The following is a 14,287-nucleotide window of genomic DNA, read 5'->3' as shown; positions in this document are numbered from 1 at the left end:
CAGCAATTCTTGCACCTCCCTGTTGGCCAAGATTCTGCTTTTGAGGCATCAGAAGTCTCTTACTGCTGCATTAATACTCAGGGCACAGATGTTTTGCAGGGCTTCTCACTCAACCTCCAAAGGATTTCCCAAACCACAGCAGCAGATCCAGACTTACAGATTCTGTTGAACTACATCTGTACTGGGTGGCTGCAATCAGTAAAGCAGATCCATAGCTGGGTGGTTCACCGACACTTTGCCTGTACTCACCATCCATGACTGATCATTCTCAGTCCACAGTGAAATCACCCCCTGTTTGATTGCTGATTCCCAGGGCTCTTCAACAACATGTGCTTTGCTTGCCCCACCAAGGTCATTGGAACATTCACGCATTGAATGGGTGATGTCACAATGTCTCACCTGTATGGAGTATCAGTCAGTTCACTCCCCCACCCCCCGCAACAGTTCTTAGACTGTCCAAAGCCTCAGGCACCACGACAATGGTTGCATTTGCATTTTGTAGGCTCTTATAGGAATACCCATTGGCTAATTCTCATTGATGTATTCAGCAAGTTTCCCTTTATGATTCCCATGTCCTTGGCAATGATGCATTGTACCCTTCAAACTCTTTCATCAATTTTTTGCTTGAAATGACTGTGACAGGCTATCACAGTGGAGAAAGGCACCAGCCACCACCAAGGATGCTGCAACTGTAGCAGTGTGCATTGGCACATACTGTGATCCATTGTCTAACAGGGGAAACTCCCCATCTCACCCCCCTCAGATTTAATGGTAACATGGCCCAGTGGATAGCTCATCAAAAACTGAACACAAATCAAGCATGAAAACAGGAAGAATGTACACTGAATTGTGAAAAAAGAAGTGAAATAAAAACTGTGGTTCTTACAATTAGCTTAATGTTGCATATGTTGAATTTGGGCAGTTCACTATGTTTTGGTTGTGTGGTCATGGTGTTGGACTGTGAAGTGGGAGATATGTGTTTGAATCCCCCTATTTTCTTTTCTTCACAAAGTTATGAACTTTCCACCCAGTCATTGATATGTCTGTTCTCCTGCTGTAGTCTTGACAGTTGTCATACTATACATAGGTTACAGAATATGAGTCATGTGGTAAGAATATATTACCATTGCAAGTAAACATGATGAAAATTGAGACTCTTTCCAATGACTGCCCAACTGCCCATGGTGCTGCAGCGGATGCCTCTCCAGCTGTTGCATCCCACTTCTCCTCAGCTGGCCCTTCACCTCAGAATGTAGTGGCACACCCTCTGGTTGGATTTTCAGCTAGTGCTTCCATTCAGTTGCAAGGCATATGCAGGGGCATGGACAGAGGGTCAGCATCATCCTGAGCATTGGCTACTGTCTCCTCATTGCCACCTGTATATTGCTTTCCTCCCACATTGGTACCTGTGCAATTGCCACTACACAACAATGGTGATGAAGTTTGGGGGGGGGGGGGGGGGGGGGATGTGGTGTGGTGTGGTGTCGTTGCAATAGATACCACCAGAGGGGGAACCTAGTGATAGTTGGCAACGCATTTCAAGAATTCCGTGGACACCAGTAGCAGGTGCACCAGATGACAGCACAGCTAATGATGCACATCTGCCACATTCAGCCTCTAACAGCTGACAGCAAGAGAGACCTCAGCAGACTGGATAAAGTTCAGCCACATGGCAGCCAAAGGACAGTTCAATTGGTCATGGGAGAGAGCAGAGTCTACCATCACACCCTGCCTATCACATTGTGTGTTTAATGTTGTAGTAGACTGCTGTGAAACTTGGACTTGGCTATAGGATTGTACTACCAGATACTCAAAATTAAGTGAATACACAATTACTGTTTATTGGTGCAGATTAATTACTTGCTCTTGGCCAGATCTCTATGGTGACAGTGTGCTGCTCCCCTACTCCTGTGCACCTGTGTTCCTAAATTGGTATATCACAGTGAGATAACACATGCTGCACATCAAAAGTAGCTCCATGTTTCCAAGCTCATGTAATGCTTTCTGCATAAAGTTATTATAGAGGGAATATGTTCTGGTTATTTGACAGACTGTCCAGATATGAGATCCCTGCCCAGAGATCTGCTGCTGCTGCTGCTGCTGCTGCTGCTGCTACTGCTATCATCACAGCTCCACATAGGCCAATAGTCACAAAAAATTTCCCTTGCTGGGGCCACTGAAATATGAACTACTCCCTGCCCACAGGGGCATTATTATGAATCCCTATGGCCCATCCTATCACTGCGAATTGCAGTTACTAAGAGCCCAAGATTCTCACTCTTTATTACAATCCAGACTAGACTTAGATCATGTTGATAACCTGGCATTTTATTTAGTCTGTGCTGTAGTCATATATAAGAAGGTGGATTATCTTTGTGTTGTCGTTTCTTTGTCATCTACATACACAATGTAATGTTACTGTGTGAATGCAAGTATTACAAACAGTGTAATTGTTATTTATCCATACCATCATAAACACAAGCACGTTGTAACAGGTTATGGCTTGAGGATGGTAAATCTGTGCAGTGAACTGTGTATGTCCTGCTCGCAGGAAAATTAATAACTGAAAAGTGTATTAGGTTATGTGACCAAAGCCAAAGAGCAAGGATGGTTACCACACATGGAAGTTTGTGACGAAACTAATCATATGCGTAGCATAATCCCATAGTTTTTCATGCATTAGAAGTGCTGTTATGAATGCAGAGAAGGATATGGATGTATAGACACTCATCTTTCTACATGTGAATAAATTCCTGTATGCACATATGGGAAAATAACAAAGGCAGAAGTAGTTTAGACCACCCTGAAAATCTGCTTGCTGGTAAGAATAAGATTTGTTGGTTGAATCTCTGGGATGCAGTGTTGGACACCCTACCATCCAGCTCAGAAGAAAATGTGAAAATGTTTGGAATTACAAAACTCATTTTCTGGATGTAGTCAACAAACTACAGAGCATGGACAAACCACTACTCTCTCATATATATATATATACTGCATTGTGTATATGTAGTATATTGCCAAATCTGTCCAACTATTGCTCAGATCATAGTCCATGCAGATCTATTTTTCTGAGAATAATTTTCAAAATTTTGATTATAGTTATGTGTTTAGTTTTACTGGAAATCTTATTAAAGGTAATGCATAATTGAAATTACCATAATGATGTGTAATGATAAAAAATCTATTGATTAGCTCAATCAAAATTTATGTACTGACACCTGCAATTAGAAAGCTATGTCTCCCTACTACACAGTAATGTGTTTTAGTTTTCCTGAGACTAATTAGCTTATCATATAATTAGTGCTAAGTCTGGAAACACGCAAAATTCCTGTTGCCTTTTGTCCATTACTTAATTCCCAAGTTCACCACTATACTTTTGTTTCCCTGGGCATTCTGGACTAAATTGCACCCTTCATTAATCAATTAAGCCACTAATTAAGAATCAGCACAATTTATCATAATTTCATATGCAGCAGCTGTACTTGCAAATATTTAATTGTGAGTATAAAAAATAGTCCTGTAAACTTTTACTTTTTTTAGTTTTAACAACCACTTATTATGTAAGACACATTATTGCTTCAATATATAGCACACCCACTTTAGTAGATTTCAGCCATACAGCTTCATAAATAAATATATATTTTCAAAATCCAAAGATATTCATACGCAAGCTGTTAAATAGCCTGCCTCGCCCAAAAATGTTCAGTTTACTCCCCAAGAACACACTATGTAGTAAAGTCAGTGCCTATAAAGTACTCTTTTAACAGTTTGACATACTTATTTGCATCACCTTATCCATTGAAGAATATAGAAGACTGTGAGATGTCACATTTGGGAACAATTAATATTTCCACATTGTTTCTCACATTGAGAACGTAACAGGACAAATTTCTTTGCATTTAGTGAACATAGTACCAAATTGCACTTCATAATTGTTTTTATAAACACAGTCTGTTTCATACGAAATTTTCATGGTGACTTTAATAAAGAACTGTTTTCAACTTCCTGTATCTATAAACTGTGAATTATGAGATAAGGTGTTTCATGATAAGTGTTACCACTGAAACTGTCACTAGGTTGGTGGTCTAGCCTGATAGAATAGAAGGGTAAGTGAACTAGTCCTCAACCAACAGGTCAATTTAAATTCAATAAGTGTGTGACTGTGTGAAACTAAGAAACAGTGATGTTGAATCAGTCACTGTATAACTTTGTTCAGTATGCCAAAAGTTTTCCGTGTGGAGACAAGTTTATTGTCTGCCACTGAGAAGATTAAGAAAATGATGCTCGAACCAGGTTAGCACCATTCTATAGAGTCCAGTACAATCAACGATCAATTTCACATCACAAAACATAGGAGAAAAGTTGGTAAATGCAATTGTGGAAGAATACCTCAAGTTTATGGTAGTTTACTAATACAGCATTGTAAGAAATCACAAAAGGGCTTTTCCAAACAAGGAAAGAAGAAAATAAAATGGTTCAACTGCTGGGAGTATGGTCACTTCAAGTTTGACTGTCCCCAGAAGTAAGAATAATCAAAGAAGGGCTAAAAGAAAGCAGACAAGCCATTGTTTTGTGCACCTCATGTGTCTGATTTCAATCAGGAATGTATAATTGATTCTGGAGCATTATCTCACACAGTATCAAGAAAGGGCTGATTTTAAGATTTTGCACCAGAAAATTTCAAACAAAAAATTATGAAATGTGCTGATAATGTTGACTTAGTAACTAGTTTGAAAGAAAATACTATTGTCAGTTTACCAAATGTATCTCCAATCAGAAATGTTATTCTTTTAGTTGGCTTAACCACTAATTTATTGCCAGTTTCTGCTATGGTTATGAAAGTAATAAACATTATTTTTGCCAAGGGATATACATAAGGGGTTGAACTTCTTTGTTCTGTATCAAAATTAAATGGCATTTATGAACTAAAAAAACGTTAAAGCTGTGTCAGTCAAGCATACCCTAGCTGTTAGCAAGATTAGTAACATGTAAGACATACGGCATAATAGGCTTGGTCATATTAGAGTTGATCCTGACTTAAGTTATATTTACAGAGTGGAGGCACAAAGTTGGAGTGTTATGATTTACCCCTGTTAAGTGTTAATCAAATGGTTCAAATGGCTCTGAGCACTATGGGACTTAACATCTGAGGTCATTAGTCCCCTAGAAATTAGAACTACTTAAACCAAACTAACCCAAGGACGTCACACACATCCATTCCCGAGGCAGGATTCGAACCTGCAACCATAGCGGTCGCGTGGTTCCAGACTGAAGCACCTAGAACTGCTCGGCCACACCTGCCAGCTAAGTGTTAACCATGTGCACTTCGTAAGATGTGTGTCATCCTCCAGCCATATGAAATTTAAATTTAGACATCTTAGATGCTGGGGCAGAGGCATGCAATATGATTGTTTACATAAAGAACCGTATTTCTCATAGAGTATTTAATGGTCGACTGATAGTGTTTAATCATAAGGCTACACAGGAGTTATGGAACAGTAAAGTATCATATGTGAACAATTTAAAAGTGGTTGGTTTTCAAGCCCTTCTCCATATAGCAGACCCAGACTAACTGATCCACAGAACCCCAAAAAACTGTGATATGAGGGAGTGTTGTTTCAGTAGAGAATGTGTGCAGGACTGACAGTACCAGGACACCAGCTGTAAATGAAGATTACTGTGTGTTCTGCCAGAATGGAGAGCAAGCTGAATGGGACACAGCACAGGAGGTAATGGAAATATTGGTGCTGAGAGTGACAGTGCAGACACCAATCAAGACCAATACTACATCTTGAATGCTAAGTCAGTGGTAGACATAGAGGAGACTGAAATGCTACTGTGCTCCCTGATGCTTCAGAAGAAACCTGTATTAAACACCATAACTAACAGAAGCAGTTGATCTAATTTCATGTTAATCTTAGTCAAAGAGCTGTTCAGTTTGAGCCAATTAGAACAACTCAAAAGAGAAACAGACTCAATATTTGTATAGTTCATTGCTGAAGCTCTCTTCACTAGGTAACTTAAATACTGTACCCCTAATTGCAGGCAGTACTACTTCCTGTAACACCCACTACCACAACAAAATACTTGTTTCCAAAATACAGTATTTGTTCAAATAACATATATCCTCTAACACATAACTAAAACATGCACTTTACTGCAAGAAGTTTGTGGCCTGGTACTTGTTTCTTAATTCTTCATGCAACAACTGGCCTAAACTTCATCCACAACTACTATTTAACAGCAGGACTTTCCTCCTTTCTCCTACTTTCTCTGAAATATTTAGTTTCATATGGAAACCTTGTTGTTCCTTGGCTCTACACACATCTAGAGGAGATTCTTCCTTGTCTGAGTAGCAGGGCAAAGCTGTTTTTTGTGCCAAATAACTAAACTGTGAAATACTGTTCTTTTTCAGCACTTTCAGTTTCTGTACTCTTCACCCCCCCCCCCCTCCCCCCTCCTACCCAAAAGTCTTTAGAGTGTGTTTCTAGCACTGTCAAGCTGTCCTCAAGGAGCCAGAGTTTTCTTTCCTTACACTGCCAAGCTTTACTTTAAAGACCCAAGTTTTCAACTTGTATTCAGTTATTACCCATATCCTGTCTTGCATACAGATGCAACAATACTACAGAAGAATCTCACATCACTATTTCCCACATCAGTACATCCAACAATGCTCACCACATACAATGAAGCCATGTATCACAACAGTTCTACTGCAGCCTGAAACTTTCTTATGAAAGCTCAAACACTGTAGGCTCGTGCTTGTCTGCAAATACAAGGAGAATTCAAACAGTAAGTTACTCATTATTATGGCAGAGCAAACAACTTTTTTTGAGTACTGCAGTACACTTCAAAGGGAAACTGCCAGGCTGTTGTAATACTCTCACTGTTCCTCAACAATAGAAATCTGTTCCTTGTTCATTAGTCATAGAGCCATTTGAGAACTATTCTGTGAACATCTTCGTTGTTGAAAAATCTCTTTTCCCCCACATAAGCTTTTTCAGCTTGCTGAGAAGATGGAAATTACATGATGTAAGATCTGGATTGTATGGCAAGCGCTTGCAGGCCTCCCACCAAAAACACTGAAGCAAAGCTTATGTTGTGCATACCCTGCGAGGTGTTGCAACATGATGCATCTGCTTAATTTTCCACACCTCTTATTATTTATGCCATTGCACAGTGACATCAGTGTTGCAAAGTATGAATATGCATTAATGTTTGGGGACTGTACCAAAATCTGTGTGTACACAACTCCTTTGCAGTTGAACAACATGGTGGCCATGACTTTCCTTGTTGCTGGCACAACTCTGCATTCCTTCCACAGAGGTAAGGAGATGTGTCTCCTTTCTATAGATACTCTCTTCATTATGGGTGTGGGATGATCGAACCATATCTCAATGGTTTCCTTAGCTGCATCATTACTAGCAAGGTCTTCCATAGTGTGATGCCCAAGGAGGTCCAAAGATGCCACAAACCTTGCACCTTTGTGTGCAGGTGACAGTGATGATAGAATACAGCATGACTACAATTTGTGATACTGCACCTGAAAGCTAGACATAGAATGAGTGTTGCTCATTGAGATACACATCTGCTGAAAAATATCCATGATAGTCACTCTGTTGTCTGTGATCAATTGAGGAACTGATTCACAGTAATTACAATGTCCAGGTAATGTCAATGGTTTTCCTTCCCAATCGGCATTACTTGGTCTTGGTCAAATTGGTGGCACCATTTCCCTACAACTGTGGCTGGACACAACATTGCATTTGACCCATATAGAGGCAGAATTTTAAGGTGGATCTGTGTGCAATTTAGACGTTTTGCTCCCACATACTTCAACTATGCAGTACATTTCCAGTTGCCACACCTTTTCACTCACACACTGATGCATCTGTTATCAATATGGCAGCAAAACTGAGGATGCAGGAAACCCAGAACAGGTATTTTTTTCTGAAAATTTGCCACTCTTGTTGGACTTAGTGTGAGACAACATTTGTAACTTACTTTCTGAAGATCCTAGATAATATGAAAACTTGGGCCAGCTAACAAAAGTACATTCTTATACACTACAGTTAGGACATAGTTGTACAGCAGATTGTGTGTATAGTTATTAAGTAACAAGACAAACAAAATGAAGTTGCATGGAACTTTATGAATCTATAGAAACCAAAAATTTAAGCTTAGTGTGTGTTTATGCAATACAAATGATATTTTTTGTATAAATAAAAAATCTACTCACCAAGCAGTGGTAGGAGAACACAGATATAAAAAAAAGGTTTTACTTAGACAAGCATATGGAGCCAGTAGCTCCTTCCTCCAGCAGAAGGGTTGAAGGGGATAGAAGAGGGGTGAAGGGATAGGAACTGGAGATGTTAAGGAAAAGGGGTAGAGTTTGGAGAAGTTACCCAGAACGCTGAGTCAGGGAAGACATACCAGACAGAATGAGAGAGAAAGACTGATTATTGGGGACCCCACAGATGAGATTTAGAAATCTGAGAGATTAAAGGTGGAAGACAGGATAATATGCAAGACTGTTACATACTATGCACTTAGCTTTCCACTCTGGTTAATTCATGGATGGTGTTTCATCAGTAATCTCTGAGGTGGGACGCGCACAGCAGAAAATAGACAGGTCAGAAAATGAAAGATGTACAAGACTGAAATGGGGTGAAGAAAGGAGTAGTTACTGTTAATTTATGTTGATTTCTTCCATTTCAGTATTTTTTAGGGCCTGGTGGATGACAACAACCAAGGACATGTTGTAACACTAGTTTCAACCCGCAGAGTTCTGAGAAACTGGTGTCTGGTGGCAGAACCTAGATGGTGTGTGTGGTGAAACAGGCACCGACGTCATGACTGTCATGCTGTAGAGCATGCCCTGCCACAGGGTATTGAGTGTTGCCAGTATACACTCTCTACCTATGCCCATTCATCCAAACTAATAACTTGGTGGTAGTCGTGCCAGTGTAAAAGACTGAACAGTGTTTACATAACAGCTGGTATATAATGTGTAATTTCATAGGTTGCTCTGCCTTTGTTAGTTTATATTTTGCCAGTTAAAATTCCTGGAATCTCTAATTTCTGAATCCTGTACCTCATTCCTTGCTGTTGATCTTGTCCTCATGAAAATCCAGCTACACACTTCTGTCCACATTAAACCTACTAACAAACAACAGTAGTTACATTTTGACAACTGCCATCCTTTCCATGTTGAATGTTCCCTCCCACACAGCCTCAGCGTTCAAGGCAAATGTATTTGTTTGGATGCAGACACTTTACAGCAATAAACCACCATTCTCACTTCTGCTTTCGAATGAGGCTGGTGGGGTAATTACATTCAGTGGAGGCTGACTTCCTCGGCCATGGCACATCCCTACATGGTACTGCTGATCAATTTATTAAGCAAAGTTGTTTTTTGGAGAGAACACCAGAATAATACTGAGTGACAAGCAGCGTGCTCCAGTTACTTTGACAAGATCATGGTTTTCTAAAATTATGCCCTGAAATGAGAGCCATTCTGTCTGAGATTTCACCCACCACATCTAGAATAGTTTTTTGTCACCCTCGCAATCTCTGCAATACCCTTGTCAGACCTTCTGCTCCTTCAGCACCCATCTCCACCCCTGTGGCTCAGACACCTGTGACCATTCCCACTGCAAGAGTTGCCCTATGCACCCTCCTACTACTACCTACATCAGCCATGTAACAACACATGTATCATTTCACAGGTGGCCTTCCCTTTGATAGTATGTCATATACCAGCTGTTACGTAACCACTGTTCAGCCTTTTCTATTGCTATGACTACCACCAAGTTATCAGTTTGGATGAGTGGGCATAGGTAGAGGGTGCATACTGACAACACACAATATCCTGTGGCAGGGCATGCTCTACAACATGACAGTTGGCGCCTGTTTCACCACATACACCATCTGGATTCTTCCCCCAGACACAAGTTTCTCAGAACTCCACAGGCAGAAATTAACGATACAACAAGTCCTTGGTTGTTGTCATCTGCCTGGCCTTAATTTACTAATGTAAAATCTCAGCATTTTTAATAGAACTTTCTTCACTACATTTTAGTTTTCTACATCTTCCATTTTCTGACTTGTCTATTTTCCACTGTGCACGTCCCACCTATGTTACATACAATTCACTTAGCTTTTCACTGTTATTGACTTCTGCAAAATGTTTTAGCAGTAATCACTATCTTGCACATTACCCTGTCGTCGATGTTCAAGCTCTCAGTTTTTTGAATCTCAGCCAGTGCAGTCACCAACTATCAGTCTTTCTTTTGCATCCCGTCTGGTAAGTCTCCACTGACCCAGGGTTCTAGGTAACTTTTCCGAACTCTACCTCTTTTCCTAAGTATCTCTATTTCCTTTCCCTTCACCCCTCTTCCTTCCCCTTCAACCCTTCTGCTGGAAGAAGGAGCCACTGGCTCTGAAAGCTCTGCATAACTAATATCTTTTTTTAAATGTGCGTTCTCCTACCACAGCTTGGTGATGAGATTTTTTATCTATCCAGTTACACTATATTGTTAAAAACTGATAGTTTTTAAAACACAAATAACAAATAATCATTTATAACAAAGAAAATAGTTTTCTCTTACTCAGCTTCATGGGAAGCTGATGTATGTATAAAGGGCAAAATCCACTTGAGTATTACAATTACTGCTATTGTTCCATGCAAAGTCAAAGTACAGAGATACTATGTCTGATAATATAGACCATGATATATAGCATACATGTGTTTTGTAAGCAATTTCAATTATAGTCTAGGTGCATTTTTTCAATATCCTAGTCACATGTGGTTATTGTTGTGTCGGTAGCTGGGCCGACACCGTGAAGTTGAGATGGCTGAAAAGGCAAGCTAGACTAACGCAGACGGGCGTGAAGTACTGGAACAGGATACGTAATTAATGTTAGGAAGAAAAGTACGGAGCAGGTTTAATACTTAACTTTACTCGATCTTTGTGGTACATCGATCTTGACGATACACAGGAGACTTTAAGTACAATCACTGTATGGCTAATGGCGCCTTGCTAGTTCGTAGCCATTAACTTAGCTGATGGCTATTCTGTCTCTCGGCTAATGAGAGAGAAAGGCTTCGTACATCTGGTCGGTAGCTAGGTTCTCGTACAACTGGGGCGAGTGCTCTCTCGTATCACGAGACCTGCCTTGGTGGTGGCACTAGGTCTGCGATTACACAGTGGCGACACACGGGTCCGACATGTACTAAATGGACCGCGGCCGATTTAAGCTACCACCTAGCAAGTGTGGTGTCTGGCGGTGACACCACAGTTATCATGTTGTTTCCTCTATTATTTGCATAAATTGCTGCAGTTAAACAGATCCGGTGACAGCAGTGCTATAGTAAATAGTGATTTCCAAATCCTGCTAAGGGAGGAATTTGTACTATGACTGAACAATGAAGCAGTTTGTGAAGTGCATTGGGACAGGTGATTAAATTTGTGTATCTCACTGCACATTTGATACCATAGCACTGAATTCATGGTGCCTCAAAAATCATACTGAGAGCAGAGATCTCAAATTCATGCCAAGGACTCAAACATCTTTTTCATCCAAGAAGGATCACATCTCCAGGAGTCACAATCAGTGACATATCCAATGAGAGACAATACAAAAGCAGGGTGAAACAGAAGTAATGAACAATGAAAATGACAAATAGAAGTAAAGGAATGAATCTCAAAGGTAAGCTTACAGTTGTATTGATGCGGTGCATTATTTTTTCTCTTTATTATTCATAAAGTTGATCATGTATGGAAAAAGAGTTTACTGCCAACAGTTTTAATTACTACAGAAGTAGTTATCAACCTAAGAAGAGAGGAACAAGTTTGTGAACAAATAATTATTTTAGAATAAAATAATTTTTCTATTGTGGTTATTACCAAGTTCTGCTAAGCATCATGGAACTTTGCCTATTTAAAAATCAACTGAATGAAAGATTATCTTTGCTTTTCAAATTAAGCTGTAATAATATCGATTAAAACAATAATACAGAATCTGAATAAATTTTTGTTTGTAGAAATTCTACTGCTCAGAAGCATACTCTAGTGTCACGGAATGTGGCAAACAAGAAAACATAGTCTTTGATCTATTTTGTTTGCATTATAGACAGAGAAAGAAAGAAAAGCACTACCCTTACCTGTCAAGGATTTTCTAGTAATATTAAATAAAATTATTTGTAATCAATTTGCAAGTTAATATTCTCATTTCATGAAAGCTTTGTCACTCTCTCTGCTGACAATAACAAACATTTGACGTTCATGTAATAAAGAAACAAAATACATGAAAAAACATTTTACACTTCGGTACATTTACACTTTTAAAGACTAGAAAGATGTTAGCGAGATGTAAATGAATAAAAATTGGGAGTAATAATGTCTATAGAAGTGAAATAAAATGAGTACATTAACTTCGATGTGAGCTACTGAAAAACAATAGCCTGCCTACAACAGAGATCAGTTATTTAACTCATGTACAGCCTATATTGGAGTATTGTTCAAATGTGATGAATCTATACCAGGTCAGATTAATCAAGCATATACAAAGGATGGCAGCGTGGCTAAACACAGGCTTTTCTGAATAATGAGAGAATGTAAATGAAATTCTTAAAGCTTTTTACTGGTGTGCACTCAAAAGAAGAATTAATATCTCATGAAAACCTACTTAAAAATTTTCAGCAACCAACTTTCAGGGTGGAAACTATGATTATTATTCAGGTTCCACTATAATGACCTCATGATATCGTAAAGGTACAAGCAAGTATCCATTCTTACACTGCACCTGAAGATGGATAGAAAGGAAGCTTAATTCATCCTATAATGAAAGGTATCCTCTGTTAGACACTTCATAGTGAGTCACAGAAAGTGCAAGCAGATGCATGATATATGACAGTAAAATTTCTTGCAGATATCAAAAATTCTCATTTGTAGTGCTAACAAATGGAGCAAATGGAGCTGCTCTCAGGAAATGATTGCATCAACAAAGGGCATGATCTTCACAAAACTAGAATGAACAAAAGCCATAGTTCAATAGTCTACATGTAACTAATATGACCAATACAGTGGTCTTATACATAAAAATATTTGGGCTGAATGTTATATGAGGCTTACATGTTATGACAAATAGCTAACACAAACAGAACAATTTTTAACTTCAGGTAGTAGGTTGTTCAAATAGTTTAATGCATAGTTCATGTATTTATGTGATTATGTTGGTTTCTTTAGGTTCTGAAAATCCTAATGCACCCAGTAGAACTGAAATATATGAATGTTTATGTGTTTCAAAGTTGTAGCTTGGTAACTGTCCGTAAGTTCCAATAAATATTATGAGCATATACTAAAAACTATGGCAACATATTAAGATTACTGGTTATGTTCTTACAGCAAGTCCATTGGCTTCTATAGCTGTTTGGATGCCGGTGCAGCCATAAGCCAGTTCCTCAACAATGAGACACCCATCAAATACACTCATATCCATACCACCTGAAACATACAACAGAATATTAACAACTTTAATACATTTGAGAATGTAAATAAAACTATATTCCCATCACTCATACATTACATCAATATATGTTAATAATAATGTAACTAGAGTTGTGAAAAGTTTTTAAACTAATTATATTTTATAGATTTCTGTCGAGTAAATTATCGATGGCTTACTTTGAAGAGTTTTATTTTCTGTCAGATATTCTTGAGTGGTTTTAATATCTGAAAACTGTAAGGTGGTGGTTGATACTGTTAGATAATGTAGTACTAACTTGTGTCCTCCAGCAGCTCAGTCCCAGTTCCAGGTCTTTAACAGATAACTGAAATGTGCCTGTGCTTTTCGGGAAACCTTGACACGCAGGTCATTGACACCCTCATTGAAATACACTGTGAGATATAAAAAGCAAAGCACCCATAAGTGGAGGTGGAAATTAAGTTTTAATATCAGTGAGGGAATGACAATCCTGCAGATTAGACACTCTGATTGCACAAATGTAACTATACTGGCCAACAGAAAAGGGGGGTGGGGGGGGGGTCAGATACATGCCAGGGAGCTGAATGCCAGAAAAGAGAGAGAATCTTGATGAGCTAGTCAATCTAACAGGGAGCAGTGTGTCCAAAGATGACATAGAGAACAAGTACAGAGGAAAATGCAACATATGACCTGTGAAGGCAACTGACAACTGACAACTGAGCACACAGAAGCAGAGTACTGCACAAGGCAAAGGCTCAGTCTCCAGGCATTAAAATCTGCATAAGAATTTCTGGTCCAG

At 39.1% G+C, this 14,287-nt stretch overlaps 1 protein-coding gene across 1 annotated transcript in view; it reads right to left on the bottom strand.

The window, feature by feature from the left end:
• LOC126469629 (probable medium-chain specific acyl-CoA dehydrogenase, mitochondrial) overlaps positions 1-14,287 on the bottom strand; it is a 196,190-nt gene that overhangs the window by 137,027 nt on the left and 44,876 nt on the right. The window contains exon 4 of the mRNA XM_050096755.1: positions 13,408-13,508. Within this exon, the coding sequence (XP_049952712.1) occupies positions 13,408-13,508 (101 nt within the window). The remainder of the gene's footprint in view (positions 1-13,407; positions 13,509-14,287) is intronic.

This window comes from Schistocerca serialis, chromosome 3 (genome assembly GCF_023864345.2).
Source record: "Schistocerca serialis cubense isolate TAMUIC-IGC-003099 chromosome 3, iqSchSeri2.2, whole genome shotgun sequence".
Lineage (NCBI taxonomy): Eukaryota > Metazoa > Arthropoda > Insecta > Orthoptera > Acrididae > Schistocerca > Schistocerca serialis.
The sequence above is the reverse complement of the archived record's forward strand: the minus strand, read 5'-3'. Positions and strand labels throughout refer to the sequence as shown.